At 36.4% G+C, this 25,865-nt stretch overlaps 1 protein-coding gene across 1 annotated transcript; it reads left to right on the top strand.

The window, feature by feature from the left end:
* The first annotated feature begins 1,909 nt into the window (after positions 1-1,909).
* Positions 1,910-25,070, top strand: LOC145672008 (uncharacterized). The gene is made up of 3 exons (XM_081741189.1): positions 1,910-2,011; positions 8,636-8,768; positions 24,915-25,070. Exons 1-3 carry the CDS (start codon positions 1,956-1,958, stop codon positions 25,068-25,070), a joined length of 345 nt encoding a protein of 114 aa, XP_081597315.1. The 5' UTR covers positions 1,910-1,955.
* Positions 25,071-25,865: the final 795 nt, after the last annotated feature.

Raw genomic sequence — 25,865 nt, 5'->3', positions numbered from 1 at the left:
GCAAAGTGATTTACTATTATGTAAATATTACCATCATATTGTGTATATTATACAGGATGTCCAAAAATTATCTCGGCCTATGTTTAGCAGAAGGGGTCTAGCTCTTTTTTCTATATAAAAAGACAATTTTGGTCATTTCTGTTCACATTAGGTTAGTTTAGCTAATTTTATGTTAGGTTAGTTTATGTTATGTTAGTGTAGGGATCTAGCATAATTTTCAAAAAAAAAAAAAAAATTATAGAATTTCATTTCGTTTAGTTTAGGTTAGTTAGATAGGTTAGTTCAGGTTAGCTTAGGTTAGGTTAGATTAGATTTGGTTACGTTATGTTACGTCTAAATACTTGCATCATTCATTTCTCCTGTAAATTTTGTGTTTTTTTACGTGTTTCTGGACCCCTTCTGCTAAACATACTCCATTATCTTTACAATTACCTTTTTTATTTTTTTATCTTTGAATAGAATAGGAAATAAAACTAAGGTAAGACTAAATCACAAACCTGAGGGTTATAAATATATATATATATATATATATATATATATATATATATATATATATATATATATATATATACCAATATCAACAAAACTAATTACGTAATGTTTAAAAACTTAGCTTTATTACTGAAGTTGAAATATAGTATTTTTTATATAAATCTAAAATTTATGTCAATCCATACTTGAGAACCCTTGCCTCTAACGTATCGGATTAAGCAGAAAATTTGAACAAGATTGATTAGAAGGTCGTGAAGTCAAATATCCGGCTGGAGCGAATTTAGAAAAGTGATAGATCGTTTATATCTGGTGCGAGATATTCCTGGTTCGATCGCTGTTGAGTTTGCGGTGGACAACATCGTATTCGTGGGTTTTTCTCTGGGTTCTCCCTTTTCATAACATACTGCTATTCCATAATATTCTTCTTCTTTGATCTAAAAAGCATAGACATGAGGCGTAAACAAGAAAAATCTTTTTTTTCCGTAACGCAATCTGTTGATATATACGTTAAATTATTTCGATGATACTTGCATCTTTTCTTCAACACTCAGAATGGACATTTATATAGGGTCCGGCAAAAAAGTCTCCCGTACTTGGAGAGAACGCTGTGTAAGTTGTGATGGGGATACGGCTGTGGAGGGAGTGTCGATCGACAGCGGTATACTTGCCATTTTTCAGTAATCGCAATGGCGTGATGCCTCAGCATCGTACGTTTGTTGTGGAGGATTATATTGGTAATTGTGGTTCTGTGATTTCGCATTCGGTTCGGACTTGGTCGACATGATTCTGTTCCGGATAGAAAAACTATTCAAGTTTGGGTATCAAACTTTACAGCAACAGTATTCTGCAGTGAGAAAAAGTCACCTGACGTGCTTCGGACCGTAACAGCCACGGAAAATGTGGCGCGTGTGAGAGTGTCCATCTAGCACTCCAAAGTGTTCAGCACTTAAACAGGTCGGCCAGGTGATTTTTTTTTTTTTTTTTTTTGGCAAGGCAGAACATGTTCTAAAGTATGATACCTGAACTTGAATAGTTTTTCTATTCCGGAGCAGAATCATGTCGGCCAAGTCCGAACCGAATGCGAAATGGCCACTGAGTAGTAATCATAAAACCACCATTACAAATATACTTCTCCACAACAAACCACGATGCTCACTGCTCCACGCAATTGCGACTACTGAGAATGGCACGTATACCGCTATTAATCCATACCCTCTGCGCCACCTGATCCCCACCACAACTCATACAGCGCCCTCTTCAAGTAAGGAAGATATTATTGCTGGACCATGTATCTTTGATTTTTTTTTTTTTTTTTTTTGCTCTTGCCAAGTGTTCTTATCACCTGTAATTTAAGGATTTATTCTATTACTTTAACCATTTTGTTTTTATTATTATTTTTCTTTTTTCCTTCATAAAATATTTTAGGTTCTCTATCGAAAAGAATGTGAATGGAAAATTAAAAAATGGTGAAAAGTGCAGCAAGGGTACAATATTCTATAGATAGGAACAGTGTAGTAAGGTAATTTTTTTCTAGTCTTGTAGAAAATAGGAAAACATTTTCAGTATCATTTATTGTGTGTCTACTCTATTTATTAACTTATTTATTGTGTACCGTCTTTCGCTTGCGGTAGTGTTTTAGTAATAATAGAGAATAACTGAAGTGTACGTTCTTCGCACAGGGAGAGTAGGTTTATAGAAAATATTGACTAAGTTACACATGGAGGATGAATTTGTAAAAGGCATCTGGAATGTCACTATTCATTTCAGCGACTGCGAAAACTATAATTTCAACACTAATATAACTCGTTTTCGATTATTTTTTACATGTCTCCCTCATCCCCTCCCTATATCTGACCCTCACATACCAATGTGGCTGAGCTTGGGCTTAAACGGCATCGGATATGTCAGTATTCATACCAGCGTTCCCGAAAACGACGGATTCTTGGTCACTAATATCGATCATTTTCGAGTATTTGTACAGGGCATCACTTTACCACCCAACGCCTCACCCCAAGAGAACACGGAATGAATTTAGGTTTGAACATCATCGGGGGGTGTTAATATTCTTTTCAGAAACTTCGAAAACTATGAATTCGGCACTAATATAGGTAGTTTTTAATTACCTTTACTTAGTTCCTACTCTACCACTGATAGGACGAATTACACGTACTTCTTGACCCACAAGCAGTCAGGCTCGTGACTCTGACAGGCCTAGTGTTAACGGATGTGGGGCTGCAGATGTAATTCTAACAAATACATACTCCCAATAAAGCTTTTTTCTTTCTTGTGTGGGTTTGTGTGTGTTTCAAAACATTGCACTGAAAGATAGCTACATGGTCTATCAGAATATAAACATATGTAAAAAAAAAAAAAGAAAAAAGAAAGAAAAAGCTATTATTTAAAATAAACAAGATATTTTCAAAGTTTAATCAAGTGGGCCTGGCAAATTTCTCTTGTAGAATATAAGAGATACCGATAATCCCAAACAGTATTTTTGTTAAATCTTTTCTTATAGTTTGTGTTCAATACCACTGATTTATTTTTTAGTATGGGAAGGCGAATAAACATGAAAATATATTTTAAATATAAAAGAAATGTTACATCAGGAATTAAAGAAATAAATGGTCGAGTTCGTGTAGCGAACATCATTAAGTCTTCACAAATTTTTGCAGTAACGCATTAGAGCAGAAATTTCGATTATCCACTTTTGGTTAGATTTTGAGCATCATTTTAATACTTGCTGAAAGCACCTGTTGACAACAGTGTTTCCTGCAAACACTATTACCGAGTTGCTCAACGAACTGTTCGTCATTGTGATTTGTCTTGCCGTTAACGACAGCCAGTTTCAGCACCTTCAGTAACTGAACAGTAGGGTTGTCAGATTTATCAGATAGGAAAAAAAAAAGGGAAGATTTTGTGATATTTAAAGGAGAAAAGCGGAAGATATGTGATACAGAGACTTTTACATTTACCAAACTCATTTATGGTTTCTCACAGTAACTCAAAATAGTTGAAAACAGGCGGAGTTTCATTAAAAATAATCGAAGCACATAAAACACAAGAAGTATATGACAATTCTCGGTGGTAACTTACATATTTTAGACCACACGTTAAACTGTAGGTCCTCGACTCATATAGCTCTGGTGTTGAAGGGGATACTAAACTCAAATCCAATTAACCGAGTATTTTATGTAACTCTTTTGTTCCCTTTTAATGTATTTTAATAAAGACTTTGCATTTCTTGAGAATCCCACATCAAGGACGCCGATTTCTTTGTAACTGTGGAGAGAGGGCATTCAGATGTGTATTTGGTTGCAGACAAGGATCTAAGAAGGCATATATCTAAGGGAAAGGGAAGAAACAAGGAATGTCACAAAACTGCATTTTCGAGAAAAATGGCGCTTTAATATTTCAAACCGCGTAAAAAAGAATAGGGTTAGTTAAATCTTTTGCCCTTTTTTACTTGAACATTTCTACATCTACGCATGCATGGCATATACTGAGGCCGGTAGCCAGCCCAGAAATTTAGGGGGGAGTGAAGTTAGGGGGCGATCCAACCATATTACAGTTCATTACCATGTTATAGTTCATTTGCAATACTACCGTGAACATTTTAGGAGGGGCCAGCAAAAATTTAGGTGGGACAGGCCCCCTAGACCCCCTTGGATACGGGCCTGAGTCAACTAGTACCAAGAGTCACCAACAGATAGGACAAAGCACTCGATGAAACACATACATGGACATTCCTTGTTTTTTCCCCTTATCCTTCATATGAGGATTTTAAGGCAATTTGAATTCAAATTATGCCAAATATTGTATATTCATAAAAAATACATATAATAATAAATGTAACAATAAAATACATATGTATAAATAATGCATACTCCTAAAAATAAAACGGGAATGATATAAAGCATTGGGGGAGCCCCCAGGATCGATGTCCTTGCCCCACATCCTTTTATATACATTAAATAATTCATGACATCGAAATTCACAACAGCTTCTATTAGTTCTGCTCCTATTAGTCCACAGTACCCTGACGTTAGTATATGATTGACTGAAACTGCGATGTAATCGAAATAGTGTTCTCAGACGAAGGATAAGATGCTACAACTTAACTATTCTTATACATAAGATTGGGGTCCTCGTTAGATACAGTACATAAAAACCCAATCTGTTGCATTTTCTCTCTGAATACTAAATTTCATCTGGGGTTGCATTGTTAATATTGAATTAGAAATCCGATCGTCTTATTAAACATTTTCTCCCACTAACTTATAAAAATATTTTTAAAGTCTCCAGCTGTATTATTTATTTATTCTATGCTTTTTTTTGTATTAAAAACGGAAGAATCGTTTAACGGGTAAAAATTAAAAAAGGTATAACGTAAAATATGACAGAGAAACTTAAAATCTACGAGAAAAACGTAACCTCTAGTAACTCTACTGTACAGATAGAGAAAATTCGTATTTTGCTTTATTGTAATATGTACTAACCTGATGATGCACAATTAAGCTTAATACTAACATAAAAAGTAAAATTTTCTTTTGTTAAAGTATGTAGCATATTCATTTCTTTTCATGGATCCGTATACAGTATAACATAAAATTACTGTAACTATCTAACTAACTCTATAGCCTATGGAACCCGGAAGTTCAATTCGGCGTTCACGAAAGCTTTCCATTGACATCTGTCCTTATCCAATTGGATCCTGTTTCTACTTTATATTCCTATTTCTGCGAGATCCATCTTAATGTTGTCTTCCCATCTACGCCTAAGTCTTCCTAATGGTCATTTTCCGATTGGACTCCCAGTTAAAACTTTGAAAGCATCCCTACTTTCTTCCATTCTGGCTACATGACTTGCCTACCTGACCCTCCTAGACTTGATAATCCTAACAGTGTTTGATAAACCGTATAAATTATGTGGATCCTCGTTTTGAAGTTTCCGCTATTCCCCATTCCCATTCCTCTTGGGTCCGAATATTCGTCTCAGGATCTTATTCTCAAATACTTTCGGTCTGCGTTCTTCCTTCAGAGTAAGCGACCATGTTTCGTAACCATACAGCACAACAGGCATGGTTATCATTATATATATTTTAAGCTTCAAATTTCTCGACACAATTCCCGACAACAACAAAAATTGAACCGAATAATAACATGAATTTCCTGCTTAAAATTATTATAGGCTATAGTAATAACTGAAGAAAATACGAAATCTTGTAATTTCTAATATTATCATTTAAATTTAATGAATACTGATAACTTAGTAGGAGTTCAGGAAGTTAGGTGGGAAGGAAATGGATCTGAGAATTCCGGAAATTTTACGTTCTTTTACGGGGAAGGAAATAAAAATCACCAGTTAGGAACAGGGTTTTTCGTTCACAAACGAATATTACCAGCAATTAAACGGGTTGAATTTGTTACTGACAGACTGTCTTTTATTACTCTTAAGGGACGGTGGTGTGATATTATTGTTTTAAATGTACATGCTCCAACTGAAGATAAGGGTGACGATATAAAAGATAGTTTTTACGAAGAAGTGGAACGGATATTTGACCAACTCCCGCGATACCATATGAAGATTCTATTAGGGGATTTCAATGCGAAGGTAGGACGAGAGGGTATTTTCAAACCGATTATAGGGAACGAAAGTTTGCATAAGGAAAGTAATGACAACGGTGTTAGACTCGTGAACTTTGCAACATCCAAAAACCTAATCGTGAAGAGTACAAAATTCCCACATCGCGACGTTCATAAATACACTTGGACATCACCAGACGGAAAAACACATAATCAAATTGATCACGTTTTAGTAGATAGAAGAAGACAATCTAACATAATTGACGTCCGGTCGTTTAGAGGGGCTGATTGTGACACTGATCACTACCTGGTAGCAGCGATAATACGGGAGAGATTATCGTTGAATAAAGGTAATACTCAATGTCCGAAAACGGAGAGATTTAATTTAAAGAAATTAGAAGAGAGCCAGGTAAGAGAGGAATACCAGATTGAAGTTTCGAATAGATTCTCGGTTTTAGAAGACTCGGAGTGCACTAGTGTTGAGGATACTTGGATTGAAATTAGAGATAGCATTAAAAGTTCAGCAATAGAAAAACTGGGACACGCGGAAATACGTAGGAACAAACCATGGTTCGACCAAGAATGCATTAAACTAGTAGAGAAGAGAAAACAGGCAAAATTACGGTGGCTACAAAATCCGAATGAAATAACTACACAAAATTTCGCAGATATCAGGCGGGAAACTTCCAAAACTTTTAGAACAAAGAAACGGGATTTTTTGAAAGCTAAAATTAAGGAACTTGAAGATAATAGTAAAAATAAAAACATTCGGGACATGTATAAGGGGATCAGCGAATTTAAGAAAGGCTATCAACCTCGTGCTTATATATTAAAGAAATCTGACGGAACAGTTCTCACTGATACGGATAGCCTCTTAAATAGATGGAAAGATTTCTTTGACGATTTGCTGAACACGCAGCCAAAAACTAATGTGCGTGGAGAAAAGGAGATACACACCGCAGAACCGTATATTCCAGAACCCAATCGAATAGAAGTGGAAGCCGCTATAAAGAAATTAAAGAAACACAAATCTCCGGGTGTAGATGAAATTCCGGCTGAGTTAATTTTAGCTGGAGGCGAAAAATTGTGGAACAAGATACACAAACTCATTCTCCTTATCTGGAACAAGGAAGAATTGCCACAAGAGTGGAAAGAGTCAATCATTGTTCCAATTCACAAGAAAGGCGACAAAACTGACTGTAATAATTATCGAGGCATCTCTCTTCTGTCAACATCCTATAAAATCCTTTCAAATATTCTGTTAGCAAGATTGACCCCATACGCAGATGAAATTATTGGAGATTATCAGTGCGGATTTAGACGAAATCGATCAACTATCGACCAAATATTTACCATTCGCCAAATACTCGAAAAGAAGTGGGAATACAATACCCCGGTACATCAACTATTTATTGATTTTAGAAAGGCTTACGACTCGATTAGGAGAGAAACATTATACAACGTTCTTACAGAGCTTGGAATACCGAGAAAGCTAATTAGATTAAGATATGTTTAAGTGAATCCCAAAGTAAAGTCCGGGTAGGAAAATTTTTGTCCACGAGCTTCCACGTCGAAAATGGCCTGAAACAAGGAGATGCGTTGTCGCCATTATTATTTAACTTTGTGCTGGAATACGCCATAAGGAAAATCAAAGATAGCAACCAGGGCCTAGAGTTGAACGGCATTCACCAGGTTATGGCATATGCTGATGATGTAAATTTAATAGGGGATGATAGGAGAACAGTAGAAATAAATGCAGAGAAAACTAAATACATGGAAGTGCGTCGGGACCGTAATACGGCAAATTGTGGAGGCGTTAAAATATTAAATAATGCTTTTGATAAAGTGGATACTTTCAAATATTTAGGATCAATATTAACAGACGAAAAACATATTCACGCAGAAATTAAATGTCGACTAAAAGCAGGGAATTCGTGTTACTATTCGGTTCAAAATCTCTTGTCGTCGCGAATTCTGTCGAGGAATTTGAAGCTTAAAATATATAAAACGATAATCATGCCTGTTGTTCTGTATGGTTGTGAAACATGGTCGCTTAGTCTGAGGGAAGAACATAGACTGAAAGTATTTGAGAACAGGATCCTGAGAAGAATATTCGGACCTAAGAGGAACGAGAATGGGGAATGGCGGAAGCTTCATAACGAGGAACTACATAGTTTATACGGTTTACCCAACATTGTTAGGGTCGTCAAGTCTAGGAGGCTTAGGTGGGCAGGTCATGTAGCTAGAATGGAAGAAAGTAGAAACGCTTTCAAAGTCTTGACTGGTAGACCCATAGGAAAACGACCATTAGGAAGACCTAGGCGCAGATGGGAGGATAATATTAAGATGGATCTCGCAGAGATAGGAATACAAAGTAGAAACTGGATCCAATTAGCTAAGGATAGAAGTCAGTGGAGAGCTTTTGTGAACGCGGCACTGAACCTCCGGGTTCCATAGGCCATAGAGTTAGTTAGTTAGTTAGAATACTGATAACTATAATTCAATTTCTTCCATATGAAAAAGATATTTTTCTTCTAATTTTTATTACTTTTTCATTTAAGCTTTCGCAAGGGTGAGATTCCTGATGACCCTGAAATTGCTCTAGACCTAGAAGAAGAAGAGGAAGAAGAAGAGATTGTGACTAATAGTAAAACTGATGAGGATAGACCAAAGCCTATCTCCTACTGCAGATTAGTAAGAAGGAAATCAGACTTTTGCTGAAAATTATTACCGATTAAGATTATAAATGTTTATTCATGCGTATTTTCAATCTTCAGCGCAATCCATTGGGTACAGACCTAGCTCTTTGCATCATCACTCGTAGGGTAAAGATAAATAAGACCGTGCACTTAACACATGAATGTCCATTCCCCAAATCTAGCATTCCACCACCAAAATTTACCACTCTTAGTCCCAAAATTACCGTTCTTCCCCCGAATTGATCATTCTTTTCCCCAAAATTTATCACTCTTGGCCACAAAATTACCATTTTTCACCGAAAATTTACCATTTTTCACTCAAAAATTACCATTCTTCAACCAACATTGATCCCATGCTTTTCCTCAAAATTTACCACTTTTGGCCTCAAAATTACCAATCTTCCCCTAAAATTTGCCATTTCCCCTAAATTGACCATTCTTTCCCCGAAAATTACCATTCTCCCCCAGGTTGTGGCTATTTAGGCAGTTCAAACGAAGGAAACATAGACACAAAAGTCAGTAAAACAGTCGATTTCGTTCTGAAAATTTCGATCTCCAGGATACTCCTCACAGTGGGGGAACTAATCACACAAGAATTGCATGGTATTCTGTCGAAAGTAGAGCAAGACTGGCACCTAAACAGTCAAAACATCGCAAAATGACCTAAACATCAATCATCAGTGTTAAATCATTCGGATCGGAGTAAGCTGGCTAAAAAGCTATTTCTATCCCTTGTCTGTATGCAACCCACTTTACTCTGGTTAAGTGCTGGTTGCAACATATTTTAGGATATGTATTTCTCAAACGCAGAATTTTTTAAAAATTAACTGATAAATTACTGTTTTTTGAATCTTTTTATATGCATAAATCCTCCTTGGGAATAGCTTCTTCAAATTAGTGGAAAAACGCACCGAAATAAGACCAAGGTTTTTAAGATAATTGCGTACAAACATAATAATCATACTCAATTGTAAGTCAAACTGAGAACCTTCTTTTTGAGTTCAGTTAAAAAGAATGAATGTCATTGTTAATTATGAATTATCTGAAATTCGATTATAATGTTCATAAACGTTTCTTTTGAAGATAAATATTCTTGATCTTTACGAAAAGCACATAACGTATTTCGTTATCAGTTCTCTTTATTACTATCTGAAGAGAGTGACCTCATTCGAAATTTCCCTTACCTCTCTGCTGTTCGTTTCAATTCGCCTACAACGTTTAACCCTAATGACTGACTATTTTCTTCAGTTGAAATTTGAAAGTGAGAGAACATGATGTCTTGTTGAGGGGATTTTTAAAATTAGTATCTAAACCAGTGATATCCAAATCAGTGAGTATATTTCATCCGACTCGCGAATTAATAATGAAAGTGCATGATTCATTTCCACTTTTTTTTTTAATTCTGTGTATAACAGGAAAGGTGTAGCTGACAATCATAATATACCTGACTGGTTATTTGACTTTTAATTTTAAACATATTTTCTTAACTGTATGGTTACTAAGCCCACTTTGCAACGTAAGGCCGTTGGAACCGAACTGACCGAAGTGACTCAATGCAGATTTCATAGAGTTAGTTTCAAATGTTCGCTGCTCAGGTCCTAATTAGCCTAGACATGAAACAAGAAACAGAATACGCATGATAGAACAAAGATCCACAAAATACAATAAGAATATAATGTTTTCTTACCATCGTTGTATGTTTACTTTTATTTTCTATTTATTTTTAATTTTCCTGGTCCCCAGATTAGGTTCTGATTTTGTCCTCATTAGCAGTGCATTAAAATTGACCATGATTAATCTAAATGAATTATTTTTAACACTGGATCAAATCCTGGGGGATGAAGACATGTCCCCCAATCTTGGATCTGGAGGGGACTGTCCCTCCCCAATAATCCAATTTGAAATGTGTCTTTTGGGGTAGAAATGTAATGATTTGTGTCCAACTGCCACAAAGGAAATTGAGATGAAATTGGTGTCCCTTGCTGTATATACAACCGTTCACCTCAGAAATCAGATTTTTCTACCATAATTTGAGTCTCATCTCCCCCGCCCCCAGAATGTGCCTCAAATCTGCCCACCTCCCAATGTTGAAGACAACTCTGCTCCCCTGATCCTCCACAGCATTATTTTTCAACTGCATAAATATTTTTAACATCGCAAAAAATTAAATTTTATGGGAGCAGTCTTACCCGTCACCCCCAATGTTGAAGACAGATTTGCGCCGATGATTTTTAAACAAATACTTCTTGTTGTCGTTAAGAAGATTTTTAAAATTTTGTTCGCAGGATATGACTAGCGCTCATAAAATTTCGGTCTCTAATGGACTGTGGATAGATTAACGTAAAGAAAGTGACAACACTAATTAGCTAATTTTGTGCCCAGAAGAATAAGCGTTATGTATCTCCTGGTTTTCAGACTTTTATTGAGTATTCATTCCAATTAGATTTATTCCAAAAATTTTCTTTGCCAAATAGTTACAAACGTGCACAATTATATACAAGAAAAATATTCGGCTTATATTCCATTGCATGTACAACCACTTATATAAGTACCTGGACTCCTGAATGTTATAACTCCATTACTTGGGGTGCAGGTTATTTGCAGTTGTGAGAACGTCTAGACAGATGCAACCCAACTTACACCTAACTTTTCTCGGCACTGACACCAGTTGGTAGCCCTGATCCAGGTGTTGATGCAGCTAAAATTGTACAGTAGGTGACTAACGAAACAGTTCTCCATTCTAAGATGAATCTTTATGGTTCGTATCGTGTTTTCCAAACAACACCATATATTAATCCCAATATGGCTGTGAATGTAATGTATTATTTCTTTATATACTGTAAGTTTAGAGAAATAAAATACTGACCACGCACGAATCAGGAAATTTTTGACAGTAGCTGAAAATATCAAATTTAGAACAATTGCTGGAAATAAGTTTGTAAATGATTGCCTCCATTGAGAGACCTTCTCCAATTCTCCTCATTCCAACGTCTTTTTTTTCTGGAGGAGACAAGATCTTGCTTGTTACACTGAATGTATTGAAATTGAAGTCGAAAAAATTTTAAAAAGGTTCAACCTGACCGGGATTCGAACCCGGGTCCGCCGAATAGAAGTTCAATACGTTAACCACTTACCTACCGCGCCACTTCATCTTTTACCTAAATTATTAGCTAGTTAAATTCGTTGCATGTAATACTATACAAAATACTAATGCTCGTATAAAAAGACGTTCCATATTAGTGTTACAATAACAAGTTATATAGACGTTCATCAATGATGAAAATATTACAAAACGTTCTTCAAGTTGAGGCTAACTCATCGTTTTTAGCTGGTCCCGATTTACACTACTACTATTCTTCCTCATCATAACTTCTAATTTCCAAAGAAGAAAAGCCGGCAGCATTTACGCCGTTCCCAAGGTTTCATTATTCGCTCGCTTCCCTAACCAGCTGTTTGAATTTGGTCATATAAAATATACAGAAAAATTTGGGCAAGAGAACAGAAACTAACCAACCTCTGCGGGACTTCTAACCCGTTCTTACTACTACTACTATTACTACTACTACTACTACTACAATAATAATAATAATAATAATAATAATAATAATAATAATAATAATTATTATTATTATTATTATTATTATTATTATTATTATTATTATTATTATTATTATTATTATTATTATTACTTTTACTATTGATCCGTATAGTAAAACTGCAAGCTTATTTAATGTAAAAAAAAGTGTTACGAAAATTTTAAAAAATAATCGGTACATTACTTTTTTGAGAATTATTTTCAATCCTATTTTAATGAAAAAAATGTTACGAAAATTTAAAAAATTAAAAAAATCCTTAGGCAGGGTTTGATCCCACGCCGAAAACGATTTTCATTACGAGGATGTTGCGCTACGGATACGAGGGCCGATTTACTTTCCGCTATATGTAGGTCATGACTCGACCGCCGACATACATTATTTTCTCATTCTTTGAATTGCATCCACTGGCGCAAATCCTGGGGGACGAGGGGGACATGTCCCCCTCAATCTTGGACCTGGGGGGACTGTGCCCCCAATAATCTGACTTAAAAAGTGCTTTTTGGGATAAGTGTGATGATTTGTGTCCGACTGCCACAAAGGAATGTAAGATGAAATTGATTTCTCTTGGCTTTCCCATTTTTTAAAAAAGAATTCTGTAGTATTTGAAACTGAACTTCATGCTGTAGTGCGTTTTGTAGTCTCATCAATATGTATTAATTGCACTTCCGCTACTTGGGCACAAATTGCAATAAATACTAGAGGAGGATATGTCCCTCTCCTCATGCTGGAAAGTTGTCTCAGCTGTAGGTACAGGCACAAATTCCGGAGAAATGAGGAGACATGTCTCCCCCAGCATTGGAACTAGAGGCTCTCCCAATAATCCGATTTGAAAAGTGCATTTTGCGGATAAGTGTGATGATTTGTGTCTGACTGCCACAAAGGAAAGTGAGATGAAATTTGTTTCTCTTGGCTTTTCCATTTTTAATGAAAATGAAGTCGTGCGACTGTGCGAGTCGTAAACTGATATGAAATCTTGTCTCCTCCTCTCCCCTAGGTCCTAGCACACGAAGATCCATCTTAATATTGTCGTCCCATCTGCGCCTAGGTCTTCCTAATGGTCATTTTCCGATTGGTCTTACCGCTAACACTTTGAAAGCGTTCCTACTTTCTTCCATCCTGGCTATTTGTCCTGCCCACCTAAGCCTTCTAGACTTGATGACCCTAACAATGTTTGGTAAGCCGTATAAGTTATGTAGTTCCTCGTTCTGAAGTTTCCGTCATTCCCTTTTAACGTTCCTCTTGGGTCCAAATATTCGTCTGAGCATCTTGTTCTCAAATACTTTTAGTCTATGTTCTTCCCTCAGAGTAAGGGACCATGTTTCGAAACCATACAGAACGACAGATATGATTATCGTTTTATATATTTTAAGCTTCAAATTCCTCGATAGAATTCGCTACGACAAGAGATTTTGAAATGAATAATAACACAAATTCCCTGTTTTTTAATCGACATTTAATTTCTTCGTGAATATGATTTTCGTCTTTTTATATTGATCCTAGATATTTAAGAGTATCCACTTCATCAAAAGTATTATTTAATATTTTAACGCATTCATAATTTGCCGTATTACGGTCCCGACGCACTTCCATGTATTTAGTTTTCTCTGCATTTACTTCTAAGCCCTTGTCCCTGCAAGCGTTAATAAGACCTCTGCATTTCTTTCTATTGTTCTCTTATCATCCTCTATTAAATTTACATCATCGGCGTACGCATAACCTGGTGAACACCATTCAGCTCTAGGCCCCGGTTGCTGTCTTCGATTTTCCTTATAGTGTATTCCAGGACAAATTTGAATAATAATGGCGACAACGCATCTCCTTGTTTCAGGCCATTCCCAACGTGAAAGCTCGTGGCCAAAAATTTTCCTACCCGGACTTTACTTTGGGATTCATTTAAACATGCCTTAATTGATCTAATTAGCATTTTCGGTATTCCAAATTCTGTAAGAACGTTGTACAATGTTTCTCACCTAAGCCTTTCCAAAATCAACCGGGCTACTGTATTCCCACTTCTTTTCGAGTATTTGGCGAATGGTAAATATTTGGTCGATAGTTGATCGATTTCGTCTAAATCCGTACTGATAATCTCCAATAATTTCATCTGCGTATGGGGTCAATCTTGCTAATAGAATGTTTGAAAGGATTTTATAGGATGTTAACAGAAGAGAGATGCCTCGATAATTATTACAGTCAGTTTTGTTGCCTTTCTTGTGAATTAGAACAATGATTGATTCTTTCCACTCTTGTGGCAATTCTTCCTTGTTGTAGATAAGGAGAATGAGTTTGTGTATCTTGTTCCACAATTTTTCGCCTCCAGCTAAAATGAACTCAGCCGGAATTTCGTTTACACTCGGAGGTTTGTGTTTGTTTAATTTCTTTATAACGATTTCTACTTCTATTTGGTTGGGTTCTGGAATATACGGCTCTGCGGTGTGTATCTCCCTTTCTCCACGCACATTAGTTTTTGGCTGCGTGTTAAGCAAATCGTCAAAGAAGTCTTTCCACCTATTTAAAATGCTATCTGTATCAGTGAGAACTGTTCCATCAGCTTTCTTTAATATAAGCACAAGATTGATAGCCTTTCTTAAATTCCTTGATCCCTTTATACATGTCCCGAATGTTTTTATTTTTACTATTATCTTCAAGTTCCTAAATTTTAGCTTTCAAAAAATTGCGTTTCTTTGTTCTAAAAGTTTTGGAGGTTTCCCGCCTGATGTCTACGTAATTTTGTGTAGTTATTTTATTCGGATTTTGTAGCCAACGTAATTTTGCCTGTTTTCTCTCCTCTGCTAATTCGAACCATAGTTTGTTCCTTCGTATTTCCGCGTGTCCTAATTTTTCTTTTGTGAGAGGATGCTTCGTAAACAAAGAAAAGAATTCAATTGCTGGAATATTCTTCTCCATAATCTTAAGGTATATCTGTTAACTTAAGAGTATATGACATGAGTCAGATTTCTGTAACGATTCCTGTAATGTTATTGAGATTATCATCATTTTGCGCAAAGAGTATTGTTGCATCATAGATAATTGATATTCTTTCTTCATAGTTTTGGGGAAGTCATTATTTATATTATTATATTATTACAAAACAATTTTTACGTGGATCTTTGTGGATGCCTAATTAGAAACATACCAATTATAAACATGCATGTATTCAGATTTCAGAATGTGTTCACGACAGTGATTTGTAATACTGATATGTACCACTACTTCATCTACATCGCCTAATATATAATGCACTCTGCAACAGTTGATCAGATTCATCTACCGTAATATGAGTTTCATCTCCCTTCCCTAGGATAAGCCTCAAATCTGCTCACCTCCCGATGTTGAAGACAAGCAATGGAGTATTTAGGATTTTGTTTCCAGGGGCTATGCCCAACACAAGGAAGGAAGTGGGCAATTGCCCACCAGAGTTTGAAAATTAAATATATTTTAATTTATGCATAAATTGAAGTTATAATGACAATAATTGCAGACCGATAAATCCTATATAATATGAGACAAATATTTAGGGTGAATGTGACCCTCTATTTATTCATACAAGAAAAAGGAAGCATCCTCTTGGCCTTCCTAATTTCCCGGGCTAAATATTCCCCCGTTTTGATTTCCTTTAATTCAAACATTTCCTTCTTTTAAAAATAACTAAACGATATAATTTTTCCCTTGTCATGTTGATATCCGCGCAAGTTGGTGTGGAACACTAGTTTCGCTTGTCAACTCCTCTTAGTTTTGGTGTTACTGATGACGGCGACTTGAATCACAACTGACAACGATCGATAAAGTATGATAGGCGAAATGAAAGAAAGTTACGTCAAGAAAAAGAAACAAAAGTAGAAAGGACGAAAGAAAGAACAAAAGGACGCAGTTCTTACATGGAATGAAATTTGACAAATACAGTATTATTTCTGAACAAATAGCATATGAAAATAGAAAGTCAATGACATTCTTAGAAATGGTAAGGATTATTGTTGTACGTGGAATGCGAAAAAGTAACAAATTTATTTCGGGGGGAGCTTGAGCCGATAGGCTCCTAAATACGCCTCTGAAGATAGTTCTACTCCCCTGATTCTTCACAGCATTGTTTTTCAACTTCATAAATATTTTGAACATCGCTTATATACAGATGGTGATCAGAAAAATGGAAACACCTGAACGAAATTGCAACTTACCAGATTAATATGGTGTCGGGCCACCTTTCGCCTTCAGAACAGCCTTGATGCGACGTGGGATGGAGGCATAGAGGTCGTGAATGGTAGCAAGTGGAATTTTACACCATTCCTCGTGCAGAGCATCGGCCAGTTCTGTGAGAGAGGATGGAGGTGGAAATCGTCGCCGGAGTCGTGTTTCGAAGACAGGCCACAGATGTTCAATTATGTTGAGATCTGGGGATTGGGCGGGACAACGGTGTTGAAGATTGGGAGGTGTTGAACTTCATCCTGATCTTCCTCAAACCACGCTGCAACAACGCCAGCTGTGTGAATGGGTGCATTTTCATCCTGGAAGATGGCGTCATTGTGCGGGAACAACATCCGGACCATAGGATGCAAGTAGTCTCCTAAAATTGCGACATAATCGTTGGCAGTGATTCGTCCTCTAAGTGTGACCACAGGAAACAATGAAAACCATGATATTGCGGCCCACAGCATCACCGAGCCGCCGCCATGTTTCACAGTTGGGCGGAGACACTACAGATCATAAGCTTCTTTGGGCGTTCTCCACACATAAACACGGCCCGTGGTTGGGAATAGGATGAAGGGTGACTCATCCGACCACATCACACGTTTCCAGTCCTCAACGGTCCAAGTTGCATGCTCGCGGCACCATTTGCGGCGTGCGAAAGCGTTATGGTCCCTGATGAGCGGTTTGGCCCGTGCAACACGACCCTGTAAGTTCATGTCATGTAATTCGCGGCGGACTGTCATTGTCGAAACAGGATGGGGGAGGTGCTGATTGAGTTCCTCCGTCACTTGCTCCGCAGTGGCATGACGGTTCTGCGTGACAATGCGCTTTAATACCCGGCGTGACCTGTCACTCATGATTTTCTTCCGCCCACTGTTCCGCTTCCCCGATGTGGTTTTCCCGTGTGTTGTGTAAGCCGTCATCACCTTCGACACTGTTCCACGCGATACACCTAACACAGTAGCCACTGCCGTCACACTCACTCCACACAACCGCGCACCAACAATTTGCCCCCTTTGAAAATCTGAGAGGTCTCCCATTTTACACTACCTCCGTCTGCTGCAGCCACTGGACACTGCTGTTCCACTGCGCCTGACGTAGTATGAAGACCGACCTAACACACCACCACCACCGGTCCGGCGCTGCGAGCGCCACGACACCACTGCCAACCCATACATCTGACGTGTTGCCAACTATAGTTATTTCCATTTTTCTGATCACCATCTGTACATACATACATACATACATACATACACACACACACACACATATATATATATATATAATATGGGAACGATCTTACCCGTCCCCCCAATGTTGAAGACAGATTTGCGCCGATGATTGCATCAACACGTGTAGAAAAAGGAAGTTCTATTTTTATATTCCGTAACTACTAGTTTATTGTTTTATCTTTGTATGAGGAATTTGTGGTGGTTTGGCAAATTATGAAACTCGTATGGCAGAGACACGGGTTCGAATCCTATAGTGGCAATCACTTTTCTTCTTAATTAGAAGGTATTGTTCACTTAATTGATTTTGTAATTCTGTCATTCCTTTATTATTATTATTATTATTATTATTATTAGTAGTAGTAGTAGTAGTAGTAGTAGTAGTAGTAGTAGTAGTAGTAGTAGTAGTAGTAGTAGTAGTAGTAGTAGTAGTAGTAGTAGTAGTAGTAATTATTATTATTATTATTGCAAAGTCGAGACTTGGCCACATATTTTATATTTTATGAATTTTCTGATTGGATTTCAAGTCTTTTTGTTGAATAATCAACACACTCCATTGTAGGGGTGTGGGGGAGGAAATATTATTCTGTTGCTTTTTATTTGTTTACTTGCACGCTACACCAATTCTGGATACTGCATTTCACCTTTCTATATCTACGGGAAGTACCCTAAAGTTTTGATGATCATAAGAGAGTAAGTGTAAGTGATGAGATCAATGAACTTTGCGTATTAACAACATTTAAAGTATCAGGTTGTAGGGGAAGTCATGACGTATTTCGGTAAAATATGACAAATGATCATGCAATAGTTATGTCATGAATAGCTAAGATGTTAAGCGTTTTGTATTAATATTGCTCTTTATTTGGTTTGGTTTTACAGATTTGAGCAGAGATGGCGTGGGTCAATGAAAATTTAACCTACGACCCATTGACCCACACCCACCGTGCCCAACTCTGACTCACGACCCACCATTACCCACCATCCAACGTGACCCACTCTGGCCCATGACCCACCATCACTGTGACCCACTCTGACCCACAACTCGCCATGGCCCACTGACCCTCCAAAGCATATCGTCGTCAACTCTGACACATGATCCACTGTCTCTTCTCTGCCGACTAAAGAGTTTATACTTGTAACAAAACCAGGTTTTCAAATTCTAACTAATCGGAGTTTGAATTTCTACGGTCAATCGCTCAAATACCGCTCTGTTACAATAACGATGGATCTAACCTTTACGATATAAAATGGTAACGTGTTTGTCATGGGCAAAATTACGATGAATTTCAATCAAAATAACCTTGGTATAATTATTATATTTCCTTGTTGAATTGTCGATACTTTTCAGTGGTAAAACGGATGACATTTGAAAGTCCCAAATCAAGGTAAGTAGACCAACATAAAGAAGCTTACATTACAAATTTTATGTCTATTTTTCTCACAACTTTATTGGTTGATTTCTCTGTGCTCTAAGCGTTCCATATAATAAACAAGCTTCAGCAATTATTATAAAGCGCATGATAAGCATATATGGATATATGATGAGAAGCACTGTATTTTTTGTTGAGTTGAGTTGATTTTGAGTTTAACGTCCCTTTCAGCAGCGAGGCTACATGAGACGTGTGCCTACGGATTAACGTGAATCCGAACCACATGAGCTCCTTCCGGGAATCGAACCCGGTTGTATTTGTTCTTTCTCAATTTGTTTCTCAACTAATATCGATCGTTTTCGATTATTTTTACAAACTAACCCACTATCTATTTACCATATGTAGAAAGTGCACCCCTCCGCATGAAGAAGAATGTTAAAAATGCTAGGAGACGTTTTGTTTATTTCCAATAAAGAGTTAATGTACTAAATTTCAGCTCCGTAAATTTAACCGCTTGTGAGATACTCAACTTTTTTTCGCAAATATTCGGATCCCCACTATCCCTTAGGATATTATGATAATGAACATAATATTATAACATCACAGTTTGGATTAAGGCCTAACTATATACCAAAAGCCATTTTATTTGACTGTAATTTGGCCGTGATGATCAGGCATATAGTTACATTCCAATTTTTATTTAATAATTTATATATTACAGTGATTCAAAAATGTATTTTTTTCCAGTAGTTAGCTCCTCTAAAACTCACAGGCTGTATGTCCCAAAAGCTAAGTAGTAGTATACGTCCTATTATTACAATTACAAATATCAGTTACCAAAAAATGCCTCGAGTTCTTTTTTCACTTAGAGATACTCATCTCAGGTAAGTAAACAGAAACAAATGAAAAAGGGAAATGGAGGACTTGAAAATAAAACGTAAACAAATGGACTAGTGTTCAGAAGCATATTTTTAAATCATGCTCGACCTACTCATAGGAGCTAAATACGCGGTTCTGGTAAGTTGGAGTTAAGTTCTCGCGACGTAACATAAATATAACAAAAATCAAGTGTCTGTTACTGGCGGTTTTCGCGGCTGAGCGAACTAGCGCAATGTGCTAGTAATTATAATTGCTTTTGGTGTGGGTTCAAACCCAGGCCAAGGAAACTTTTTTTTATTTTTATATTTTATTTTTAAAATTTTCAAAACACTCATTTTATTAAAATAAGATGAAAATAATACTCAAAAATGATTACGTTACGTGTGCAGTTTTGCTATACGAATCCACCGTATAAGTAGTAGTAGGTGGAGGAGGAGGAGAAGGAGCGGGTTAGTAGCCCCGCAGGGCTCGTTATGTTCCACATTGTCTGCCATGATATAAATTTAACCTCAACTGCTTCTTCAATTTTCTTCTTCTTCAATTCCAACAAAGTGACAATTTTCTTTTATTACTACTATAATACACAATACATACACCAAAAGGTTTGCACAATCGCAAGCTGCAACCAATCAGAAATGTGTTTTTAGTTTCTATGGCTAGGGTCGAGGGTGAAAAAATGTGCTGTTCAGAAGATGCTGTCTACAATGCAGTGAGCAGAGTGGGTCGGTAGATCAGAGTGGGTCACGGTATTTGGTGGGTAGCAGTGGGTCACGCTGGATTATAAGTCGCAGTGGGTCACATGCTGTTGACCCACGACCCACTGACCCACTCAGAAAACTCGATCCATTTCACCCACTCCAGCTCTGGATTTGACACTACATAGAAGATGGAAGACCCAAAACTGCATGTTCACCATATTTTATTGTTCTAGTTCTGACAAGGGAAGAACGCGCGAATAGTGTTTGTGACTTTTACTGTTCTCAACGTTTCTATGTTTTTGTCCCTGTTCTTAAAGAGTTAGTGGAAAAACTGCAAAAGTGAGTAAAACGCGTAAAAATAGGAAACAAAGTACTGAGAAAGGTTCGTTAAATTAGTTAACTTTAAAAAAGAATCCAGTGCCCTGAAACACCAGATTCCAATCAATATGAGTATATGTCCAATGCCATGCTGTGAAAAATCAGAGCCGAGGCGAGAGCATACGGCAGGGCCTCCGTACATATGAATTGTCAATTTAAAGTTGACTTCTCTGGACTATTCTTTCTGCATAATACTTTACTATTTTATCATGGCTGAAATCAAAGTTTCAGCACTATTACACTGGAATCGTAAAAGTGTGTAATTACTTAATTCACTGCACACTCATTTTTCCTTCTCCCAGAACAGTGGTCTTAGAGTAGTGGCTTAAGCGTTAGTTTCATCATGTTGGGGACGCGGGTTCAGACTCCGGCTGTGGCAATTCAGGATTTTTAATAATTTGCAATATTGATACTTCTGATGTATACTAACATGAAAAATATTCAATTTCTCTTGGTCTAAGAGTTGCGACAACTTCCTTCACAGGGGAAATGCCAATACACAAAATTACGTCATTCGTAACTGTCTGGGATTAACGTGTTTGGGCAAGAATTGATGAGTACATAAGGGCTAAACACATCCTTACTGGTGTAGTATGGGCCAAAAATGAGTTCCAAGTAATTGTTCCTAGCTGTGCACAAATTGCAAATAGTGATCGAACTTACAACGCTAGTCACGAGAATGATCCTATTTAAAATGTCACATCACCTTTCTACCTAGAAAAAGGGCGAAACAAAATGCATTACTGTTATCAGCTAACAAATATTCATATTCCATTTCTTGTTGTCATAAAATGATAATTCTATCTATAAATCCATAAATGTAATAATATTATTGCGTTCATGTGTAAACCTAAGAATCATCTGATATACTGTATATCTTTTCTGTTCCTATAAATACCTTCGACTATGTTACTTTTTCTTTCCTTCTGCGGTAATAATAATAATAATAATAATAATAATAATAATAATAATAATAATAATAATAATAATAATAATAATAATAATAATAAAGGAATAACAATTACAATACCAATTACATAAACATTATCTTCCCATTTAGAAAAATTAATAATTGCCACGACGGGATTTGAACCCAGGTAGCTTCAATGGGAGTTTCCTGCTTTCACAATTTCTTTTAAACAAATTGCCCCAACCGGAGTATTGTTTGCCACTGGCACCTGATATCCTTTCAACGTATTCCAAACACTACAGGGACACGAACACAGAAATAATGAGGACAGTTAAAATTCCGACCTTGCTCTTCAGAGGAATTCGAAGCCCTAGTGGATTGCGCCTCATGATCAGAAGCCGAACGCCCGAGATCACTCGGCTAGTGCCACCAGCTCAATTTGCCAAAAATTCCCCATATCAATATAAGAAAATAAACTAGTAGTATGGAACATAAACATAGAACTGTCTATTTCTACATGTTGATACAATTCAAAGAATGTGAAAATAATTTATGTCGTTTTTATTCGTTGGAATTTAGAAGTTATGGTAAAGACGAAATGTAATGTGAATCGGGACCATCCCTGCAACCGATGACGTAGCCTCAACTTGAAGCACGATTGGTGATATTTTCCTCATTGAAGAACGTCTATATAACTTGTTTTTGAGTTAAACAAGGAAATCTTGAGTAAGATATTAAGACACTCACACAATCATTAGTATCGTGTTTATATTTTTTCATGAAACGATTTTAAATAAGTATTAGTTTGGGTGGAAGATTAAGTGGCGCGGTAGGTGGGTAGTTAGAACATAGAACTACTAGGGTAAACCCGGGTTCTAATCCCGACCAGGCTGAAAATTTTTCAAGTGTTTCTGTTTCAATTTCAATGCATACTCAGTGTGACAAGCAAGATCTTCTCTTCCCTAGAATGAAAAAGATGTTGGAATAAGGAGAATTGGAGAAGGTCTCTCAATGGAGGCATTCGTTTACAAACTTATTTCCAGCAGTTGTTCTAGATTTGATATTTTCGTCTACTTTCAAACATTTTCTAATTAATGTGATCAGTGTTTTTATTTCTTTGAATATACAGTATATAATGAAATAATACATTACATAATTGTTCATTGGACAACAAGCTCTGAACCAGAGATTCATCTCAGAATGGAGTCATCTACTCACAACTTTACTTGCATAAAGACCTGGCTCAGTGCTACCAACTGCTTGTCAGTGCCGAGAAAAGTTACGTGTAACTTGGGTTGCATCTGTGTGGGCGTTCTCACAACCGCAAATGACCTGGACCCCAAGTAATGGAATTATAACAGTCAGGGGTCCAGGTACTTATGTAAGTTTCTGTACAGGTAGAACATGACATGGTCAAACCCTTAGATGAGAACGTTTGTTATATAAGGTAATATTTTCATAAAATGTTAGAGCTATCAAAGGAGGAGAAACTTATTACATCCTGTCAAAATCATAAATTCTTTAATTGACTATTTTAGAAATTAGAAATTACTACTCAAAATAGCCAGCTCTACTACAAATAATGCATTGAACATGCCAGTTCGTCTTTTTGATACAGATATAATTGAAAATATTAATAGTTTTCCCATATATTGTGACACAACAATATTTTTATAGTTCTGGTAAATTCCATAAACCTTTATGAGTGGCAGAAGAAATTCCTTGAATTGTAGTATGACAGCAACAAGAAAAGGGCAGATAAGGTTAAGTACCTTAAGAGCCTGACGTACTAAAATTAATACAAAATTTACAAATTTTCCTTTGCTGCTCTTGCTTTCGTTTTTCACAATTGAAAGGAGATAATGAAATGCTACTTATCACAATCATAGATAATGCTATTCTACAAAGAAAATATGGACCTGAAGAATTTTTGATTGTTGCCATCGATAGAAATTACAGTGTTGCCAGGATAACATTTCTCCCAAAATCTAATTTAAGGCAGCAACTAGAGGAACAAACAACTGCATTTTATTACGTATCATATTGTTTGTATCCTGTGAACTGCTTTTCAAATAACATTATTATTTAATTTTAATAACTGTATGTTAAAACTATTTTGCTTATTACAAACTAATACAACTATTATTTTTTAAAAAAAAGATAGTTCACAGGATACCAAGACAACATGATACGTAATCAAATGCAGTTGAGTTCGTTCCTCTAGTCGCTGCCTTAACTTAGATATTGGCGGAATTGTTATTTTGGCAACACTGAAAATTCTTCAGGTTCGTATTTTTTGTTATCTCCTTTCACTTATGAAAACCAAGCGAAAGAAAAATGGTAAATTTTGTATTATTTTTAATATGTCGAGCTCGTAAGTTCTCTTAATCATGTCGGTCCTGGCGTCCCCCACAAGGGAAATAAAATATGACATTATTATTGCTTTAGAACTTTAAAATCAGACTGGCAACATTGAAAACTTTTTACAGGGGATAATCATAAATGGACCATCCCTTGTAAACAGTTTTCAATGTTGCCAGTCGAATTTTAAAGTTGTAAAGCAATAATAATGACATCATATTTTATGTCCCCTGTGGAGGACGCCAGGACAGACAAGGTTTAATGCGTTATCCTACTCATACAATTAAAGCACATAATTAAACTATTGTCATATGATTAAGTTTACCTAAGGATTAGGTTTAACTAATCAGTTTATTTAATTAGTTTATTAATCCGCACTTATATTTTGGATTTAATTTAAATTAAAATTCACTTCGGAAACTTTTAACTACTTCCTTTCCTTCGAAATCTATATCTTGAAGCACAGCAAGTATATTTTTCTCCTTTCACTATTAAATTACCACAATACAATATATTATTATTTCTTCTTTAATTGCAGTTTCGTTATGCTACTTGTAGTGAAGTCCTGCTACTCCTTCTAGGTGTTGTATCTGCTCTAGCTGCAGGCGCTTGTTTCCCTATACAAGTTGCACTTTTAGGAGAAGTTACTGATGCGTTTGTTGCTAATGCTATAGGTCCATCGAAAACTAAGTAAATTCTCAATTCCTTGCCTATACTAATAAGTTTAAGCCTATTATATTTCTTGTTTTACATTAGCAAGTAGTGTCCCAGTACAGTAGGGATGCGCACGAGACAAGATTTGAGGCTGTCTCGTCTCGAAAATGTGCTGTAAAAGTGATGTTTCGACTCGAAAAATGTATTCTTCTCTATTGGAAGAGCTGCGTCTCGACTCGTCTCGTGCGCATCCCTACAGTGCAGCCTCACACATTTTGATTTTTATTACTCTCCCACGTCCCAGGGAAAAATCTTTTCTAGTAGGCCCGATCGTTCTTGTACCCTACTGACATTTCTTACCAACCAAATAAAAGTTGAATACGTCCTCTTTTGAATTATAGATGTTTCGTTCAAAAACGACCAACCGCTTTCAATATAACACTTTGAAGTCAGATAAAAACTTTCGAGACATCCAATGGCTAGGTATAATAATAATAATAAAATTAATAATAATAATAATAATAATAATATAATAATAATAATAATAATAATAATAATAATAATAATAATAATAATAATAATAATAATAATAATAATAATAATAGGAGTCACGGTGTGTCAGTGGCAGAGCACTTACCTCTGGTGCGTGGGATCGGCGACCAAGCAAGTTTGTGGTAGACAACATCGTGCCTGAGTTTTCTCGGGATACTCCCGTTTCCTCCCACTTTATCATTTTACCAATTGTTTATTCATTCACTTGCCTTAATCATCATTTTCCTTAGCCTAAAGGGCATAATTGTTGAAAGATTCAATTTCATAACAATAATAGTTGAAT

This window comes from Thermobia domestica, chromosome 15, assembly GCF_964235325.1.
Source record: "Thermobia domestica chromosome 15, izTheDome1.hap1.1, whole genome shotgun sequence".
Taxonomy (NCBI): domain Eukaryota; kingdom Metazoa; phylum Arthropoda; class Insecta; order Zygentoma; family Lepismatidae; genus Thermobia; species Thermobia domestica.
This window is presented reverse-complemented; position numbering and strand designations above follow the sequence as displayed.